At 39.6% G+C, this 22,447-nt stretch overlaps 1 protein-coding gene across 14 annotated transcripts in view; it reads left to right on the forward strand.

The window, feature by feature from the left end:
- Nucleotides 1-22,447, forward strand: part of LOC6624298 (phosphatase and actin regulator 2) — a 135,777-nt gene that overhangs the window by 37,260 nt on the left and 76,070 nt on the right. For 8 of the 14 annotated variants that reach the window (XM_032434849.2, XM_032434851.2, XM_015175627.3 and 5 more), the window contains exon 2: nt 5,407-6,459. The exons of the other annotated variants lie outside the window; for them this stretch is intronic. In XM_032434849.2, the coding sequence (XP_032290740.1) occupies nt 5,622-6,459 (838 nt within the window). In that variant the 5' untranslated portion in view covers nt 5,407-5,621. The remainder of the gene's footprint in view (nt 1-5,406; nt 6,460-22,447) is intronic. 14 annotated transcript variants of the gene reach the window in all.

Genomic DNA, 22,447 nt, shown 5'->3' on the forward strand with positions numbered 1-22,447 from the left:
TTTTTATCTACTTACAAGTCTAGACGGAATTTTTTTATTTTTTTTTTTTATATATTTTTATTTTTTGCCATTGCGCCTGTAATTGAAATTCACAAGCGTGCGTGTGCGAGTGGGATGGAGGCTGCATAGAGCGATTCTTTTGACGTGCTCTTTCCCTTTCGCTCGCGTGACGCTTGCCTGCTGCGATTTTTACTACTTTCTGTTGTGCTTTTTCATGTGCCCCTTTCTCCTCCCGTCGAACACAACCCTCGGACAGCATCCAAATAGCAGAGCAACCCCCATAAAACGCATTTGCTGGCGCCCATCTCCTCTCCTCCCATACCCTCCCTTTACTGTTGGTATTTGTTGTGGGCGCAAATTTAAATTTATGTGAACATTTCAACGCACTAACTGCGACGGCTTGTCGCCCGCGCTACCCCCGCACGTGGCCAAAAACTTTTTGCAGCTTTGGACTTTGACATCGCGACGTCGACGCTGAAGTTGACGGCGACGCCAGCGCCGTTGTGCTCTCAGTTGTGTTTTGTCTGGCTGTTCAATGGTATTTGCTGTATGTTGTTGTTGTTGTCGTTGTTGTTTTAGTTGTATTCTTGCATGCAGACAAAGAAGGAGACAGCAGACAATGAGGCTTAGCACAAATACTTCTGGCGCTGCCGCTGCCTCTGCCTCTGCCTCTGCCTACATTTGCAGCAACAGCCGCCCTGTGAATTGCGTTCCATTAGCAGCAACCCCACACACACACACACATACATGCAATTACATACGTATGTTTGTGTGTTATGTGCAATGTAGAAGCTCAGTGGCACAGTGGGTCCTGTTTGATTTAACATAGAATGTTGATGCTGACGATTTATATTATAGTTAGTATAGAAAAACTTAAAGTATTATTTAAACTAAATCTAATATTAAAACTAAAGCTTTTTAAAGACGGCAGCAAACTTTCTACAGCTCCATTCTTTTTCTCTAATAAAAGTTAAACTTCAAAATTTTAAAAATGAAGCCAGAACAAATATAATTCCTTTTACATTATATTGAGGACACACGCACACTGTGCGTCACCCAGCTATTGTTTCTATGCTATTTATAAAGCATTGGAAATGTCTAGTACATTTTAATCATAAGTAAATAACTTGCGCTTCTTTTGTATTTCTCTATTTAACATGTGGCCGTGCGTAAGGCCTGGAACAGTTGCTGATTAGAGGGTGCATTTTAATCGAACATTAATAATAAATACAATACGCCATCTAGCATGCATTTACTTAAGAGTGAGAGAGAGAGAGAGGGAGAGCATGTGCAATTGCAATATTTTCACGCTCTTTCTTAACAGTTGAGCGCCACTGTGCAAGGCCTGTGCGACAGCTGCTGGTCAGAGAGCATTCGGTTGCTGTTGCTGCTGTTACTGTTACTGTTACTCTTGTTACTGTTGTTGTTCTTGTTGTTGATTCTGTAGAGTTTTTTAGCTGCTGCTGCGGCGGCGGCGGCGGCGGCTACTTTGGTTTCGCTGTTTGCTTTTGCTTCTGTTTCTGTTTCTGTTCGAGTCGCGTGTGCTGCCGAGTTTACATATGGCACAAAACGTGCTCGAGTAATGGAACTAAAGTTCTGCTTCTTCTTCTTCTTCCTCTTTTTTTTTGTGTTTTATTTGTTTCTTCTTTTTTTCTGTTTTGCACACTCCCCTCAAACACTGCGCAAGTTTTGCGCTTTTTGCTCTTAATTGGATTTGATTGGATTTTGGCGCTAGAGGCGCCAGCAACTCATAAACTCAAATACATGAGTGCATGCATGTGTGTGTGTGTGTGTGTGCAACATATGAATCTCGGCTGCTTTGAATGTTGCCAACAAATCGCATTAGTCAATCTCTACAAACGAGGCCCCTCTTCTCTCTCCCCCCCGCATGCTGCAGTGTTTCTCAGCGCTTTCCATTTTTGTTCGCGTAGCTGATCTTTTGTATCGCATTGTTGTTGTTGTTGATGTCGTTTTTTTGACTTTCCCAAAAGCGCGCCCCCAAATGGCGCTGGAGGCCCTCTGCCACACATTCGGCGTTGCCACAGTGCCATAAAAATCGCTAAACTACTGAACTGTAAAGGTTCATTGAACCTGCCACAGCGCCACAAGAGACCCACAGTCAGTGCATTGTATGCTGCCACAGTTGTTGTTGTTGCTGTTGCTGTTGTTGTTGTTGTTTTTGCAGGCCCACTGCCTGCGCCGTTGTTGTAGTATTTGCTTTTCACACACACTCGCTGCGAGCTTTATTTTTTTTTGTCTTTCTTTTATTCATATTTAATATGCACCGCTGATGTTGCAAGTTACAAGTTGCCAGCGTCATCGCTTTTCCGTTTCGCATATGTGCAATATGCCGCCGCCACCAGAAGCGCTGAATGCCACCGCCGCCGTTGCCGTCGCCCCCCGTCGCCCAACGATGACGACGCACTTGCTAATTTAATCGTTCCTCTTCATGCATACCCTATAATTAAATGCTGTTGGGACTTTATGAACAGCTTTGCATAGCATTTAACATTAAGCGCTTACTTATGTTAGAATTGCAGCGCACTGGCAACGCTACGCAAAAGCACCGTTTGCTGTTAACCCAACAGCAAGGCGTTGCCAGAATTCCAACATTGACTCCCGATCGTAACTGTAACTGGGCATTTGGCAATTAACATAAATTCAATTTGGAAAGGTTATGTCTTAAATGCTTAACAGTTGTTTAACAGCGTATGCTGTTGTCTACCACAGCTGCGCTTTTATGCTGCTTGGACTCTGTCTGCCTCAATGGATACTCGTTAAATTAAATGTTGTAGCATTTTCTCTGCCATAAAACGTTTTATATTGTAATTGCTGCTGCTGCTGTTGATTTGTATGCCTATTGTACTAGCCTGTGCTGTTGTCTGCGGCTGCTCCACATTTGCGCCAATTCTTTGATTCTTTTGGCGTGGCCGCGTTTTTAATACGCTGACGCGCGCGCCAAATCCCAAAGCCAAATAGCCCCAAACTAACGAGCCAAAGTCAGCGCACTGGAACACTAACACTAACAGTAACAGTAACATCAACAACAACAGCATTAACAATAACAGTTACAGTTAGCCAAGTTTCGCCTAATGTTGAGGCTTGTTTTTCAGTTCGTTTTTTTTCGCTGCGCCCATTGGGCACTTACGCATTGATGTATATATATATATATATATATCTAGAGATCTGCTTGTGCTTAAAATTAAATAAACATGCGTTTCACTTGCTGTAATTATTGTTGTCTAGGAGCGAACACGCAGATTGAATTTTAAAATGTTGTCTGAGAGCCCTTCTCTGGTCTGCTCTGTAGGTAACCTCATATGCCCTAGCATAGGGTATTTTAGTTTTGTCAGCAAAGCGAGCCCAACCTCAATTCTCTGTTATAAGCAAACAGTTAAGTTAACTACTAAATATCGCCCAATATTACAGCTTTACACTACCTACCAATATTAAACATCTCCCTCGTGGAAAGTGTAGAAATGTATCTCGAATTTGTGGCATCTCTGCAAAAGGGTATCTTAAATGCGGCACCTTAAGTGCAACTAGTTTTCTGGTTTCTCTTATTTTTTGGGCTCGTTGTGTGTATCCTGTCATCATCATCAGCTTCTGCCTCAACCCCATGCCGCTTTTACCTGTGCGCTTTGCGTGCCTCTGTCTGCGTTCGCTTTTGTGTATCTGTATCTGTATCTGCACTTAAACCGAGTTGAAATCTACCTGACCTGTTATCCACTGTGCTGCCTCGCCCGCTCTCTCTCCCTCGCTCATGCTCTTCCTTTTCCTTTGCCGTATATACACAAGAGTATTCTAATAAGATTTGTCTGGCCAGGAGCAACTGGCAACTGGTTTGCCGCTGTTAAAGGATTGCGAGGGCAGACTCCTCTTGTCTGTTGGCAACGAAATGTTTAAGTTGACTTAGTTCGGAATGTGTAAGGCAAAAGGTAAACGTACCAAATGAAATAAGTCCGTTTACTGTTTGGACTGTAAATGTCTTTCCAAATGTCATTTCACACATCGTTTCACAACGTCTTAAAGCATTCTAAATTTAAAACTACATTTAGTTAAATCTTTATGATTTATTTGTAAGTTGATTATAAAATAGGATGGTTTTTATTAGTTTAACATTCCTGTGAACTGTTACAAATATTTAGCTGTATGTTAATGGTTGCTGTTAATGCCCACAAATGTTAATTCAAATGTTAACAGCCTATAGTTTACAGACGACTTAACATAAAGGAATTGAGCTGCATTCTCCTGCCCTTTTAATAACATTTACTCCATTTCCGCGCAGACACGTTTATTTACACTCTGTCCTCCCTCATACGTAACAGCGCTTCTTTATTTCCTCCTTTCGACAGATTTCATTGCCACAATTTGTTACATTTCGCTTCGCTTTTGTTTTAGTCAAGTGGCCCGCTGGCATATTGGATATGGTTGCCATTTCCCTGTCTCAGCACTGGATGTAGACAACGAAATCCCCAGCTCTTGACTCTCAGCTCCATTTCCACTTTTATTTCCATTTGCGACTTCATCTCGGATGTCTGACTCCGACTGCAACGCAGCTGGCAGCGTTGTTGCACTTGATGATGACAAGTGGCTGTTGTTGTGGTTGTTGCCTCTGCTTTTACTCTACCCTGCCCCTGCCCCTGCCCCAAACTCATCTTCGGGGATGTGCATGTGCCGCTTAGGTTAATTTTCATCAAATTGAAAACATTTTGCTGAATGACACTTCAAATTGAGATTCTTTTCTTGTCCGCTGTCGCTGTATTTCTCCTTCTTTTAATGCTTTTGTGCTTATTCATTTGGTGAAATCGTTTAAAAAAGTCACGCCCAAACTGTAATTCAAGAATTCAACATACACACAATAAAATTGACATAAAACGTTCACAAATTGGCAAGGCGCAGCCAACTTTACTATGTACAAGAAAATGTCTGGCAACGCCACGCTTTAATAACAGTTGCGATTAATAAAAAGTACTCTAGTTCGAAAAGGAATTTCATATATTTACCAAATGGAATTGAAATACGTCTTTACAAGATAATTAAACTTTATTTGATGCATATTTAATAAGTAAAACTTCAATTGTATATTTGATCAGCTGATTGCCGGCTGAGCGTTGCCACCTTGTGCATTTTCTGCACATTTTTAAATTGTCCCTAAGGAAATAGTTTTTGAGTTCTTGCCTTTGTAAACGCTGTCAAAAACTTTGTATTAAATGAAATTGTATTATCTAGTTAATTAGTTGCACGATTAACCCAGCTTTTAAAGTTCAAAGTAAAAAGCGAATAGAAAACACACAAAAAAAAAATATATATAAATACAAGGGTGTCAGGTCTTAATGAGACGTAGTTGTTGTTGTTGGCCCTGGGACATGTTCATAAATGTGTCTCTTAATTGCCTAATTGCAGTGTAATTAACAAAAAGTGAAACCATAAAAGCAAAGAAAGTGAAACGAAACCAATTGTGACTTAAAAACTAAACGAGCAACCCACGCGCATGTTGCAGGTGTCGCGTGTTTGTGGCTTATTAAAACATAACGACAACTGAAAAAACAGAAACACACAATTAAATACATGATGGCAACTGCAGAACGTAGCTGAGTATTTGGCATACTAATTGGAACATGTCGCTGCGCAGCAACAAGTTGCAAAGCCAACAATCAACGGGCAGCAACAGCGGTGGCAACGGGGGCAACATGTCGTACCAGCAGCAGCAGCAACAATTGCTCGCCCAGCTGCAGCAGCAGCACAAGTTCCAGGCACAGCAGCAACATCAGCAACAGCAGCAGCAACAGCAACAGCAGCAGCAGCAGCAGCATCAGCTGCAACAGCAGCTCTCGAATGGAGCTGGCTCCAAGTACATGAACAGCAATACGAGTCGCAACAATCTGGCAACACTGGTCGCTGCCATCAACGGGCACGATCAGTCGGATGGGCCGCCGGGCTCGCACGGCAACGGCGGGGGTGGCGGCTATCAGCTGTCGCCGGCGGCTGCCACACGCGTCACGCACGCCCCACCGCTGGGTCCGCCCTCTTACAGTGCTGCCACCGCGCAGCAGCCCGCGTTCGCCTACTTCAGCCAGCAGCAACATGCTGCGCTTGCCTACCAGCAACATCAGCAACACCAACAACAGCAGCAACAACAGCAGCAGCAACAACAACAGCTGTCGCTGCCACCGCCGGATCTCACGGATGGCATTGATCGTCATCCGGGCTCGTTGTCGCCACCGGATTCACCCAATGCCGCCTCGTCCGCTGAGCTGGAGCAGCAGCTGTGCGTTGTGGCCAAGATGCAGAAGTCGGTGACAATAACTGTGACGCCGCAGCGCAGTAATTCCATGGATTTTCTTAATTTTGAGGAAAAACGTCAGCTAATTGCCTCCTCGTTGTCTCTTTCTGATATTTTGCACAGCCAAAATCAAGGCAATGCCAAGGAATCGAATGCAATCAATGCGAATGGTGGTAAGTTTTCAAAATTTTCCGGGCTGGCAACTCTGTAGATTGCAGAAATGTTAAATAACATAGTTGAGTATGTTATCAGTATTAAATAGTTTATGTTGTTACAATAACATAGTAAGATATGTTATTACAATAACATAGTATGTTATGTTATTACTGTAACAATAGCATATATAAATCATTAAATTTTTACACGACAGAAACTTGGAACCGTGTAGAAATATAAAAAATGGTGTACTATATAATATATTCATTTGATCTTATCCTGTCGAATCTTCTGAGCCCAACGACAACAATTTTATGTACATTTTATTATCGCACAAGTTCGCGAGATTAAGTTTCTGATATCTTATCGCAAGCTATCCAACAAATTCCTTTACTTTCTTTATGCTTCGTTTTTGTGTTGTTTTTGTTAGAAAAACAATTTCAATTCGCTGCCCATTTCCATTAAATTTCCTCCATTAATCGCTTCGATTGGTTGAGCTGCGAGTTTCAAGTTAAATGAAATAAAATGAAATGAAAATAACTATAAAAACAGTTTTTGTTATTTGCTGCCATTGTTTCAATTTGTTTTCCAACTTTACTTTTTTTTTTTTTTTTATCGATTGTCTGTTAACAACAACTTTTTTCTATTTGTTTTTACACATCTGCCGCAGAACCGGAAATGTTTTTGTTCTTTTGTTGCCCAGCGACGTGCCCCAAAATGGTTCACTGCACTTGAATGTGACCGTATGAATAGCTGTGATGGGGGGAGAGGGGATATTGGTTAAAAAATGGGGCTTGGCATGGTTTGAAGTTTGCGGAATTGGGTCCGAGCAGCGACAGAAGAGTTGTCAACGCTTTTGCTGTTGTCCACAGCAAACAATATGAGGTGGTATAGGGAGGGGGGTAGCGAAAGAGGATTACATGTGAGAATTGTTGTGGATGCTGAAGTGGGTTAACTAACACTAGTTTTTGGGCTGTGCAAGTTGAACAACACTCGCAAAAGCTCTTAAGCTTGTCAAATTACTGTTAATCCCAGATATGCATCTCGTTTTGTTGATTTGGGCAAATCATTTGCATTTATTTTATTTTATTTTTATTTTTCGAATTGGCTTAATTGTTTTTATTTCTTCACACCTAACAAAGCTAAACCATGTTCGATTAAAGCAGCCCGCTCCACTCCACTGTCCACGCTGTGTAGACTTTTTATGAGGCCGTCAGTCAAGTTTACCGCCCGCTCCCGCTCTTGATGATGCTCATCAGTTGATCGACTGAGTCATAATCGTCATCATCAATCAAAGACAACAAGAAATTGGAGCTGCGAGCGTAAACAGTGTGTGCTTGGTGAGCGAGCGAGCGAGTGAGATGGCATGAGTGCATTCTCCAAAATATACGTAACGCATAGAGCAGAGGGCGTAAATATATTTTGGTGATCAAGCGGAGACTTCTTGTTGTCGGCTCGGTTCGGCTTTCAGGCTGTGTAGAGAGCCGAAGTGCGGTGTGCCTGAGCCTGATTGCAATTTCAGGCACATTCCGAATGACAACAAAAGCAACGCGAGATGCCCGTCTATTTTTAGAACTTTCAGAATGCAGCGACGTCTGCTTGGTTTATTGTTGTTGCATTTTATTGGTATTTAAATTTCTGTTGGCAATTAAAATGCTCGTATTTCAAGTTCAAGTGAGAGAGCACGTGTCGAAGAGAGCGTACAGATTGACCGAAAGAGAGGGAGAGAGAGAGTGCGAGAGAGGGATAGAGCGTGCGATACGAAATCGTTGGCATGGTTAATTAATTCAGTGTGTCAAAGTGAGTCGATGAATCATTTCATTTGTTGCCGCTGTCGCCGTCAACGTCAACGTCTCAGTCAATAGATTGTTGTTGTTGTTGCTGTTGTTTGCTTGGCTTTGCCTTTGTTAACCGCATTCCGCGCATTTTTTGCAATAATTTACGAAATTACAGCGCATTTGTAGCTAAAACAAGATTTGCGCCAAAGCTCATGTGAAGTGTTTTTTGTATTTAATCAGTGTTAAGTATCTGCGAAAAAGGCGCGCAATATCGAAAGCAACAACCTGTAGAATTTGTTATTTAGCCGCAAGCCGCATCGTAACTGTAGATGAGGCACCTGAGTTAAATTAGGTGTGTTTCCACTCAGCTCAGCGGAAATTCCATAAATGGTCTGGGCGCTTCCCACTCTATTTTAAAAGACGAAAATCAAGCAGAGTTCAATGCTTTGCCAAATTTATAGACAAACGTTTACGGATGTGAGGGCAAAGCAAAAGCGAATAATCAATTGCAAAAGCAAATCTCTAAAACGGATACTTGTGTTTGTTTGCCGAAGTCTGAATACTTTTTATAGATGGTCTTATTATTTCATCAGGAATTGTGTAACGCATAGAAGAAGACACCTCCCATAAGGTCTATATATTCTAGATCTGCATCAAGAACTGAGTTAATATAGCCAAGTCCGACTGTCCGTCTATCTTTTTCAATGCTCATTTTTCATTCTTTTTAAGTCTCAGTCTTAGTTTTCACATCCGTAATGCCTATGTCTAGAAAGTGTATTAAGTTTTCGGCATGCCGAATATATCCTTACTTTCTCGCTTTAAATCATTTTCTAGCTTTGCTATTGCAGCCCATAATTCTCCATTTATCGCTTCCGTTTCAATCAACCATTTATTGCTTTGGGAAAATTTCCCATTTCGCTTCTCAAACCAAAATCAATTGTTCTAATTTCCGCTTATAAATAAAATAGAATGTGTTGTCCAGTGTGGGGGCGGGGAAGGCGGACGCGAGGGGGGTGGAGTATACAGCCATGACTTTGCTGGGAAGTTTATTTATATATATATGAGTACATTTATATAATTTGTATCAATAGAAAACAATTCACATCTGGCAATTATTTTGCAACGAAAAAATTGCCTTCAATAAAACATAAATCGAAACGAATGCGCCCTCTCTCTCTCTCTCTCTCTCGCTCGCACTTACTCTCACTCGCCCTCTCTCTGTCGTTGTTTCTATTTGTCGCTCTTTAGCTTCAATCCGCCAACGTTTTTGAATTTCGTTTAAATTGCGAGCATCAAACGGTTTTTCTTCTTCCCTTTCATTTCCCCTCTGGAATTGCCGTCAATTCCCGATTGCTGTACTCAACTTCAAACGGACTTTTTCTTTCTTTTTTTTTTTTTTATTTTGCGCACTGCGAAATCGATAATTTTTATTTAGCCTATCGATAAATTGCGCCAGCCCCGCCTACCCCCGTGCTCAATGTCAGCGCCGCCCATTTGACGTTCAGTTAAATTTCATTTGATGGCAGCATTGAGAATTTTTCCTTCGCCTCTTTCAATTTGCACGCCAATTTCGCTGTCGGCCATTCTGTCAGTTCTTCTGCTGCTTCAGCTGCGATTAGAGCTGTAAAAATACGGTAGCTATCCAATCAACAGAGTTGAAAGAGCTAGGCGAGGAGAAGTGCGAGGCAGTCGCAGAGGCAGTAAATGGCCGGCTGCAGTAGTCATAAAGCCAGATAGATACTCAGAACATTCACGAGAGCTTTGCACAGTAGCTCGGTTTGAAAACAAAACAGGCTACAAATATGGAATGCGAAAACAACAACAACAACAACAACAACAACAACAACGACGACGAGGAGAATAATAATAACAAGAACGTGTGGTTTACGCCGAAGTTTTAATACCCTTTTGGACATTTGTCTTATGGTTTTCTAGCTATGTGATAGTATTGAAGCTCATGAATGCTGATTTTGTTGAAAATATCTTGGATAATGGATTATTTTTTCATACAAAAAGTCAGTCTTTGACCGATTCTTCCTATAGACCTATATTATATAGTGGTGCGATTTGTTGTTATATAAAAGCAGCACAGTTTAACTAGTAAATGTCGAGTTTAGTCCAGATATCTTAACGCACTAAAAAGTTATACATCCAATATCCCACTTTGCGACCGATTGTTCCTATGGCAGCTATATGATATAGTAGTTCGATATTGGCAGAATAGTGAAACCTCGAAATGCCAAGTTTGATTACAATATATTGATAAACAGCAAAGGGTAGGGTATCTATATGATATAGTGCTTCGATCCGGCTCGATGCGACATATGTATTGCCTGCAATAACAAGATGGGATAGAATTAGAGAGACGGATCTAGCTCGTCTGTTGATACTGCTCAAGAATATATATATTTTATGGGAGTCGGAGATGGTTTCTTCATTCTTCAATTCATGGCAGAACTTTAATACCCTCTAAAAGCATATATATATATAAACAACACCAACAACAACAATTTTGATGCACGCAACAACTTTAAATTTAAAACTGACATGTGAAGAGGCCCCCCCCTCGCAACGCCCTTGGGGGTCGACGCAGGTGCAGAGACGCTTGTCGTGTGGCGACACAAAAGGCTGGCCAGAGAGGATAATTTCTTGTGGGTGGGGCTGTGTTATTTATATCTTGAAAGAAGCGACAAGGCTGCGCATAGCCGGCAGGCCTGTCGATTGGGCTGGCTGACTGTCTGGTTGGGCCGGTCGACCAAACGGTGCGGTTAGTTGGCGGCTCTTCGGCTCTGGCGCCCAAATATAATTTGATTGTGATGCCCTGTAAATGGGTGCGACAACAAAAGGGGTATGATACATATATATGTGCTTTATATCTGGAGAAAACAGAAAGTCGAAGCTCAAATGAACACACTTTTTACGCCAGATCGCAAGTTTCGCTTATCGATTTCTTATCGATATATTTATCGAAAAATACAACCATGTTAGAGCATGGAAACTTCTATTAAATATCGTAAGCAATAATTATCGTTATTATTAAATTCAGTTAATACCAGAAATATGGCTAAACTATGTCTTCTCTTTTACTATATTTATGTATATTTAATAAATCTATTAACTTCTCAGATTACAAACTAAATCTAAGCATGATATCATTTCTAGGGTATTACTCAGTCGTGATCTGTAGATATTAGCAACTGCCTAGACACTCAAAGGCTGCTCTTTAGGACGGACTTGACGGCGCCAATTGACAGAAAACGTTGAAAACAAATTTGGCTCTGTTCCCCGCCCCCTTCCCGTCCCTGCCTCACCCCGCGCTCGCTGTACAGCCCATTCGCATATTTCTATGGCACGCTAATCGAAGGGTATTAATCAATAAATTGACGTCGTCGAGTGTTTGCTGATTAACTTTGTTATTTTTGTTGCGCCTTCCCGCTTCGATATTGTAAATAAGACCCTTCCTCTCTCCCTGGCCTCGCTGCCTTCCGCATCAGCTCGCCTTGGCGATTTCTTACGCAAGACAACTCGCAAGTTGTTAACATTTCCCCATTTGTTTACAAATAATTTTGCGCTCTATGTTCTCAGCCCACAATTGTGGGAATCTTGTTGTGGGCGGGCATCTTAACGAAGCCGGAGCCACTGAGGTGCTAATGGGGCTCAGCTCATCGTCATTACGAACATCATGATCATCTGGCACGTTTATTATTATTCTCATCATTTAGCTAAACGACAAGTTGTATAAGTCATGTTGTTTTTATTGTTTTGTTGCAGTCACGATTTAAAAATAGCTGCAATCGAGCTGTGCTTGGGTTGGGTTTTTAAGTAACTATTTTTCCTACCAGACGCAGTTATAGCTTAGGTTTTTTCCCTCTTTTTCATTTTTGGCTTTTTGATAAGCAACTTGATAGCATTTTGTATGGTCGGTCCAATGAAACTCTTTGTCATCGATTGGCGTTTCGTATTTGTATGCGAAGATAAGAATTGTTTGCATAAAACGTGAGTTTACCGCGTGCCGATAACTCTGGCGTCTCAAAATGTGAGCGGGCTTAAAGTGCGGCCGAATTCTTGAGAAATTAAACAAAATTAAGATTGTTTAAATGGTTTTAACAGTATTGTCATGTAAAGAGACTAGAAATAAGGCGGCGTTGCGCGGTTCAAAGCGAAATATTAGCTTTAACACATCTCAAGTTTTTTAAGTCCTGAGAAAATGAGAAAAAATTAAAAAAAAGATTGAGCAAGTATATAATTTAATTACGATTTAGCAAAAAATTGTGCTATATTTGCCATCGATAGTTATCGATTTGTAGTATCGATATCTCAAAAGTGGTTTGAGGAAATTCTGTTTATTTTAATGTTAATGAAGAGCTTCAAAATAACTCAAAAGCTCTCCAGCGCAAATCTGTTGTGCTCAATTAAAATTAGTTTCAAACAGCACAAGTTCAAGTTCCACAATTCGAGGTTCAAGTCGAAAACAACGTGTACAGTCTATAGTTCATCGTGTGGCCTGAGGCCAACAAATTGCCACTTAAAATAGAGTTAAACTTCAATTAACGAGCCACTAAAAAGCGCTTAAGCATTTTTAGCCAGCGGCGTCTTAAGACCTTTTTCGAAGCGTTTATAAAAAAAAGAAACGCCATAAAATGAACCAGTCATAAGCCAAAGCCAAGATGAACCCACGAAGATCAAAGCCTTTCTAACTGCGTGATTAATGCGACACGCTGCTCCTAATGACCCTCGGCGGACACCTCGCGCTTCTCGACTAACTATGACTTAACTATGCCAATAAACTTGTCAGTTGACACAAATCACAAATCACAATCACAAATCGAACATTGATCGATCAACAGAGGCTGCACCCAAAGCTGGGCTACACTCGAAGAAATCAAAAACAAGCTAACATTTGAACTAGAAAACGTTGTGTGTGGCAAAGCCAATAAGATGAAGAGAAAAGGTTGAAGTGTTAATGGTTTTGCGGTCTTAATGGAAAGTTTTCTATTAACAATCGATAAATATCGATTTAGGGGCATTTAAATTTCGTGGCAGCTGGGGAAATCGAATTGGAATTTGGGCACATTTTAATGTTCCCCATAGATTTCGCCTTTTTAAAAGTTCAGCCAGCTTAAATTATCGTAATTTACAGACAATAAATACAAAAGTTATTAAGGAATGCACTTTTTTGCCCAGCTTGGCTCTGAGTTGACTAAAGAGTTGCTCATCTCGCTGTACTTATTTGTTATACTCTTTTAGAGAATATTATAAATGGATAATGAAATGTGTAATGCCCTTCTATGCATCTCCCAGACATTCTTCAGACATCCTTCAGACTTCTCCAAGTACATAAAGTATTTACTTTCGAATTCATATTGCCATAAATATGTCCCCGTCTGCCTATCTTTCTCTTTCTAGGCAACTTAGCTCTAACAACTTTCTTTTCTACTCAAAATATCTGGACAAAACTCGTCATTTACTAATTAAACTATGCTGTTTATGTATTAACCAAATCTTATGAAGATCACACTAATATATAGGAAGAATCGCTCGAAAACTGAGTTCTTTCCGTTTTCCTGCTTTACAATTCTCACATATCTATAAAAGGGTACTAAAACTTCGGCTTGCCGCAATTATTCTCACTTTCCCGTTTTTTCTTATAAGTTATATGCAAATTCGCCCCATTCAGTCAAAAGATGAGACGTTTCAATCGGTCAACGATTTGGCTGCGACTTGACGTTGATTTTGATTGTCTCAGATGATGATGATCTCATGTGTGCTCATGTGGCACGTGGCCAGCGCCAACTTCATTAAAATGTGCTTGCTTACTTTTTTTTTTCGCTTTTTCAATTTTCCCATTATTAATGAAGCTATAATAAGAGTGTGCTTGTATCTTTCAGCCAGCTGCATTTGCAGTCAGCTCTCGCCTTTGCTTTAATTAAAAAGGGGGGGAGATTGAATTGATATCCATTCGGATGCGTGTCAGGTGATTGTGTCGCAATGGGGCTTAGATAAAAACTAGTTCGCTTGCAATCATAATTTCGCTTATCTCAGCCGGCGCATTGTTCGATTGTTCAGCTGTTGCCCGTGTCCAGCCCGTTGCGAATCCGTGGAAATCTGCCAATTTTTTTTTTAGCAGCGTGCAAGTTTTCCTTATGCCTCTCCTGCCAGCTGCTGCTTGACAAAAGTTTTCCACTAGCTTGCGGAAAATTCATTAACTGTATTTAAAAACACACAAAGGATACAACTTTAGCCTGGCGATGTGTCTGCCAGCAATACACTTTGTAAGTGTTTATCTAAAGGCTTTTGGCTTCTTGTCGGCTGCAATATTCAAGTTTTAATTGCCTTTTGATCAGAGAACAAAGTTTTAAGCTTAAAAATCAATTGAGACGAGTTGAGGGCTTACTAATTGAAGGTTTTAAGCAAATGTGTTTATGTGTAAACTGTGGCATTTGGTTAGATTGATTAAAATATATATAGAGCAGCATTAACTAGCTGGTTAAAGAAGGGTTAAAATTGTTGAATAATATCGATAATATTGCTTTTGATCTTCATTAAACATCAATGGCAATGCTCGAATGTGGTACTCAACTGTCGACAATTCACGCTTATAGCTTAACTAACAACATTTCTGCCAGCTTAGAACAGAGTATTGCGCAGTCGGTTGCACCCTATTGATTTTATTTGCGAGTTTAAACCATTCGCATAATATTTAAGGCGTTTTGTTGCTTTGTTTTGATAATTAGTAGCAAATTGTATCTAATTTATAGACATTTGTTAGCCATTTCACATAAAAAGCAATTTACTTTACATAAAAGCTTATAATTCCCAACTGGTTAAGGCACGCACCTTGCTAACTCATGATTATGTGGAGACTGAAAAATATAAACAACATTTCTGTAATTTTTTCGCCCCTTTTCATTAGATAATATGTTGATACTTTTTCTTTAGCATCTTAACCTGGTTATACATTAAGAGGGTATAAACACACTTAGCCTTAAATATGAGGTCTTGTACGTTGTTGCTATTGTTCGGTAGGTAGATCAAAGTAGCTCGCAGTAGGGAACCTTCCTCTTCGCAGATACTATTTCTTCTCGAATGCGATTTTGCTGCTGTTCCACAGATTTGTCTTGCATAGCGCCAAACTGGCGCTCTTTTATATTAAACATTTCTGTCAAAATTAAAATAGTTTGTTAAAATATTTGCTCTTATTTGTTTGGCTATGTTGAACTATTTTGAGATGACAGCAATTCAGAGATAAAGTCCACGCACAATGATTCATCTGCCTTGTTTTAAAGCTAACCAATTTAGCAAGCAATTTTAATTGCCACCAGTCAAATGCAGTACATTGAAATGTTTTTAATTAGTTTGGCGTGCGTTTGTATTGTGCTGCTCTCTGTATCCGTTGCAGTAGCTGTATCCGTAGCTGTATCTGTATCTGTCAGATACGTATAGGCAAATGCGGCCCACATACATATGCTGTTGGTTATTAAACGCAGATTGTTCGTTTTGATTTACACAAGTTTTATGTTAATTGAAAATGAAATTTTATTTGTTTTTCTCTATATTTTCTTCGTATTTTTTTTTTGCCTTGTATCTTTGTTTTGTGCGCAAATATTTGGCCATATGCTGCTCATCCGAATTTGTCGGCTTTCTGTTAGAGCCTCGTTTTATGCCCAAAATATTGTCGTTGTTTTTTTCTGTGTGCTCTGCTTTTTGTTTGGGGCTTGTCCAATAAACTTGTTTGCCCACAGCCACTTTGGCGACAGAACAATGTTGTAAATTTTTCAACATGCCACCAGGCAGCTAACCACATGCCGCAACACACCCCAACGCAGCTCTCCTCCGAACTGAAATCAAATTAATACAAATTGTTGCTGTTGGTAATTTGAGCTGCCTGCGGGTCACAGACACTGCATATTTTCGCTTCAGTGCATATTTTCATTGCCCTTGCAAAGGGTATTTTATATTTATCACAAAGTGTGGCAGCTCACCAGCCATAAGGCTTATATTTTTATGTGACTGTTTATATATTAACGTACTGCTCTCTTTTGAAGTTTTACTTAACTCAGCCGCATCGAATCACTATAACATGTTATTCCAAATATGCTTACTAAGCACACGGCACGCTCCTAACATAAGAGCAATATCGAATCTATAACAAGCTTTTGTATTGTGTAGCCCCCGTAGATATCACAGATCCAAAATGGAGCTTCCCAGGTTTTATATTTCCAATATAAGGGCAAAAAACAATTGGAAACCTTAGCTATATTATATATCTTCCATATCTATCATATATATCTATATCAACTATCGCTCGATTCACACCTTTCTGTGGCTAACATACAAAAATACATCACACATCTCTCATTACGGCAAGAGTATTTAATCTTCGTTACGCTTAACTTGACTCTTGTTTCTAGTTATTTATTTTAATCATTTAGTTTATTACGAAACCTCTCTAGCTCACCCTTGCTGGCACTTAAACGGCGCCACATGCGCCTTTCTATGCGATTCTCTGGGTGTTATTCATTTCTCTGCTATTTTTACTCGGCATTCGGCTGATTGAATGTCATTGTTGGCTCGTGTAACGAATATGTCAAATGTCAGATGCAATTTAAATGCAATTAGCTGCGAGTTGTTTGTTGCATCGAAATGCCTTTTAATTGGCCCAAACACGCGCCTGCAACAACCATAAAAACAACATCTTTGTGGGATATATCTGCATGTATCTTGTTGCTGTGTTTTTTTTTTTTTCGATTTATGGCCATGCGTTTAATTTGCCGTTTGTTATATTTTTCGATCTGTTGTGTCTGGCTCTCTGCATTTTCCCATGAATCATGGCTATTTGTTATTCATGACTTTTTTTTTTGTGTCTCTCATAAATCTTGCTACCTTCCCCCACTCGTATCTCGCTCTCATTTGATTTCTGGTTGCTTATCGTCACAATATTTTTGACAATTGCGAGAGTTGCGCGTTTGCCTATACACGTAATCGCCGGAATTGTCTATCGTAATTGACTTTGACTTTGACATACGCGTGCAAACTGTTAAACGATTGAGGGGAGGGCGGGAGGTGGCTGATTACGTCTGCTGGGTTTGTGCTTAGGAGTTACAAATGCCGCGTGGTGGGTAGAAAATTGACTAACCAGTCAATGCGGTGCGTTATAAATAGGTGCTCAGGGCGAGTCGGTTTTCAAATAAATTATGGCTTGCATAATAACATGTAATAAATAGCTAAAAAACAAATAAATGTGAGTGGTAGATTGAGGCAATCTGCGGCCATTATATGTAGTCATATATTTCTATATTTATGTTGTTTGACAGCAAAAGAATTTGCGGATTATGTAGCTGCTTATGTGTTGATAAACAGCTAACGAAGCAGCGCAGCCAGTAAAACGTTTACGAAGCATAGAAAAGTAACAAGCTGTAGCTGTCTTACGTAGCTGAACAATTCTCTAACGGAGCGCAGCCAGTAAAACGTTTACGAAGCATAGTAAATAACAAGGTGTAGGAAAAAGAGTATATAATAGCCTATACTTTGTTTTATGTAGTTAATGCAGCGCAGTCAGTAAAACGATTACGAAGAAAAGAGAATCGATTCACGATCCTAAGAGTGTGACCATAATATGTTTTACGGGGCTGTACTATTCTGTAATGAAGCGCAGTCAGTAAAACGGTTACGAAGCATAGAAAAATTAATAATATGACACCACAGCCAGTAAAACACAATTTTGTTAATTTCTAATTATTATTAATTAATTAGACATATTGAAATTACGGCATTCCAAATTCAAGACATACCCTCAAACGACTAATTTGAATAACTCATTCCGAATCATTTGCTGTGATAAAACTTTTCATTTTATTTTCGTCTTGAATAGATTTGTTTAGTTAACTTTTTCTCTAGAAAATATTCTTGCCAATATGAAAATCAATAGCTCTAACAAGCTGATATTCCAAAGTTTCTCTGCAAGTTTTTTCTTCTTTCTATTATATTTTTTTTTACGATTTCACATCATAAACCCAAAGTCAACAACTATCGATAGTAAAGTTATGAGCAGCTGCAGTTGTTACCCTCTGATCTCATCCCCGCGCGCTCCAAAGTTTCTGTCACTTTTTTTTTTTTTTTATATTTTTGGCATTGGCTGCGCTTCAGTGCCGCAGCTGTCATTCATATAAGCACACACACATCACACTCTCACATCACACACAACACACACACACGGATCTAATGCACCAACTGTGGTTCCATTGCCAATGTGATACGCTCACGTTTTCTATTGCCTGCGCAACGTTGCGTATACGTAATGTGATTTGAATTTTGTGCATGTGCACTGAACGCTTTGCTGCGCTTTGGCAACACGGCGACACTGCAAAACAAGTAAAAGTATTGTAGTCGACAGTGCTCGACTTGAAGATACCCTATACTAAGCGCCGAGCTGACATTAGAAACAATCTTGCTTCTATGAAAAATGGTTTCTCGCATTGCTCTGATTGCTTAGAGAGGTTCTCTCGAATATATGTCTCAAAATTAAAGTATGATTTTTGTAGCTTATGCATTGAAAACTATGCCTCCAAATCGATATTTATCGATATTGAGGTAATGTAGGAGATATCGAATATAAATGACTCGATTCGCTTTCATGTCCATGAAATGAAAATATGTTTCTAATTTCAGGCCCTGGTTTTGTTAGTTTCTGCTTTAAAGATTATGTCTCAAAATCGATATATATCGATATTTTCCATTGGGAAATATCGCATATAATTGGTTAGACTTATTTTCATGGCCAAATTTATGTTCTTTCCATACGAAACTATTTCCGATCTTTGGTTCTTTTAGTTTCCGAAGAAGACAGACAAACCTAGATCGACCTAGCTTGTACTTTATGTGATCGAAAATATCAACTGTTGCCTGTTACATAGATTCACGCCAAATCATAATACCCTTTTTTCACACTCTTCATTTTTAATGGCTGCAGGGTATATAAAACAGGCTCAAGTAGCATCAATTTTCATTTTCCATTGAGCATTTTCCATTTCCGAAATGCCGTTGTCAAAATACGTGCCAGGCCAGGCGTGAATTGGGCTGCCCCCCCCTCTATGACACACCGTACCCCTGGCCCCAACCCCCCCGCTGCCTGCCTGCGCAAAGCAATTGCCCCTGCGCCGATTGGGAGCCCACACACGGTTCGCGTTTTTATCTCATTTTTTTGGCTTTTTTTTTTTTGTTTGCCAGCGAGTAATTACAATTAATTTCAGGTTTCATATTGCAATCAAAATCGACAGACAGGCGGACGGACACGGCAAATTAGTTCAGTAATCGCCTTGTTGTTGTTGTTTTTAGTAATTCGTGTCTTTGTTGTTGTTGTTGTTGTTGTTGTCGTTACACTTTTCGCTGTATTTTGTTGTTGTTTGGGCGTCAATTGGCATCGCCTGCGACCTTCGAGCCAAACAATTTTTGTGTTTGGCTTTTGAAAGCTCTGCAAAAAATCGCACAATTTGCAGCAATTTATAGACCAAATGTTTTTTTTTTTTTATTTTTATCCATTTTTGTGGGATTTCTTGCCACTTGCTTTCTTTGGCTGACATTTAAATTTTTGGCTGGGGTTTTTCCTTTGGCCTTAATTAGGTTTTTGGGTTTTTCACTTTTGCTTATTTTGTTAAAATTTAAAAATTTTTTTTTATTTTTGCATTTTTGTTTGACTTCTGACACGTTGACTTTTTTCTTGGCCTGAAAAACTGACAATCTTGTTATTATTTTGGTTATTTTTCTTATATTTTGTTAAATAATTGCTGTGCTCTGTGTGTCACGTTGTGTAAATATAAATTCGTTGCTGCGATTGTTGCTGTCAATTTGTGTGGCTTAGTTATCAGCGCTGCCCGAGCGTATATCTACATACACACACACACACACATACGTACACACGCATACCTGTGCATTTGACTGAGCTTTAAGTGGAGCACGACAATTGACAATTTACATAAGCCATATACGATATGTACAACATGTGCGATATGTGCGATATGTATGTGCATAAATAGAATTGCGATATAATTGATTGTCGCAAGGGGAAGGGGTAGCTCTGATAAGGCCGTGAGTAACCAAAGCTACCAAAACTTTGGCAAAATTTAGACGCTTTGAATAGTTGCTGGCCTTTTGATCATAATATGAGATATGAGATCTATATTACTTATGCTTATGCAAATCGAAATAGAGCGTATTATATAAAGCTACTTCCTCAACATTCTACCTTGTACTGCGAATTTTCCCAGCCTTGTCAAAGTCGAACCGTTTTTTGGGCTTAATGACTTTTTTTTTTACCAAACGAAATCAAAGCAAAAAAAAATTGAATTTTGTTTTTGAATTTTTGGCCAAACTTAAGTTGTTTTTCTTAACAATTTATCTTAGTCTCAAATTAAGTTGCTTTGGCTTTTTTTGAAATTTTAAATTAATTAATAATAATTAATATAAATTGTGAATAAATTAAAAGCTCAGCTAAAACTTGAAGCCAAATGCGATGCGATGTCAAAGACGTAGTTGAGTCTTTTGTTTAGCATCTTCTAAAATTTAGTTTGGGGATTATATTTGTTTTTTTCGAATACAATTCTTTTTGGCTAAGCGCCTGCCCATATTTATGTTGTGCTTATAAATTACTTGTTGTAGAATTTATATAAACAAAAATAGTAGTTTTTGTTGTCAGCTGTATGTGTTATGGGTCTGGAGGTATTCAGGCGGGAGAATAACAGCACAGTGGAGCCACAACAACAACAGCAATAACAGCAGCAACAACAACAACAGCAACAACAGCAACAACAACAACAGCAACAACAACAACAACCACGACAACCACGACAACCACAACAACAAGCGCCAACAATGGAACCCACAACAACTTTCGCGAAAACTCGTTTTCCACGCGTTCGCATAAAATATTAAAAAAAAAAATGGTTGTTGTTGGTTGATGTTTTCTGTTGTTGTTGTTGTTGTTGCCGCCCTTGTCACTTATTTAGAAGCCAAATCTGTAGCCAGTGTGTGCCACACGGCCAAAAACCCGCTGCTGCATCCATTGAAACGTACAGCAGTTGCCGCTGTTTCCCCGCTCTGCTAAAAACCTGTTTCTACTTCGCACAGGCCTAAAAATATGTAAAAATAATAATATAAATAAACAAAAGCAAAAAAAAAAAAAAAACGACAAAAAATCATTTTTTATGTTGGCAGGCGACGTTGACTGCGAAGCTGACAGCGTTTCGGGGGCTTTGTTCAGTTTTTGTTTTTACGCGTTTGTGAAAATTCTCAGCTTGAATTTTCATTTACTTTAAATATGCTCATTTCTCTGGCGCCATTTAAAATGCGGCAACGTTTCCGTTGTGGTTTTTCATCGCCTTCAGGCTGTGCAACATTCAACAGCTACACTTCCAGTGGTCTCTCTCAGTCTCTGCCCCGCTTGACACACATTCTGTACCTTTGCCCCTTTGTCGCTGCCCCTCGTTATGCAACTCAAATCAAGCATGAAAAGCTGCTTCAACAATTGACCACAATTGGGACAGCTGACAGAGTGCGGCCTATAACAGCAGCAGCAGCAGCAGCAGCTCACAGCGAACGTGCCCCAGTCCGGCAGGGTGCCGGCTGCCGCTCGCTGGCATGGAGGAAGCCAAATAGTTCTTAGCCCATTTGCCACATTTTGCGGTATTTATATAAATACACTCTATGTGAGGGCCACACAGACTGCGGCTTCAAAGAGACGCCCAGAGTGCATCTAAGAGTATACGAACTTTAACTCAAAAGTGTCACAAAGTTTGTGACCAGAAAACAGTGTTGTGTAACAGCGTAAGCTGAGTGTACTTTCATGATTTTATGAATTTTAAATAGCCAAAGTTTCCAGAGCTAAACTAAGTACAAAAGCGATCAAGAAATGTGTGTTCAAGGCAGAGTAGAAGAAATTCTTAAAGCTGTTTGGCTATATATATTCGAATTCCGGTTTAACATTCCTCTCTATTTCTATCTCTATGTTTACCGATAGTTTATAAGGGAGCAAAATCGATACTTATTGACTTCTGCATTTTTTCGTAGTTCTACGATCTAATATTTCTTTTGACTATTAATTGCTCAACCTTAAAATACGTACTTAAGAGCATAAATATATAGCAGCAGGTTCAATAGCAAACAATGCACAAAAACTATCGAATTGCTGATCGATATCTGACAAACTAAATTATCGACAGTTTTGGTTTTGATT

This window comes from Drosophila virilis, chromosome 3 (genome assembly GCF_030788295.1).
Source record: "Drosophila virilis strain 15010-1051.87 chromosome 3, Dvir_AGI_RSII-ME, whole genome shotgun sequence".
Lineage (NCBI taxonomy): Eukaryota > Metazoa > Arthropoda > Insecta > Diptera > Drosophilidae > Drosophila > Drosophila virilis.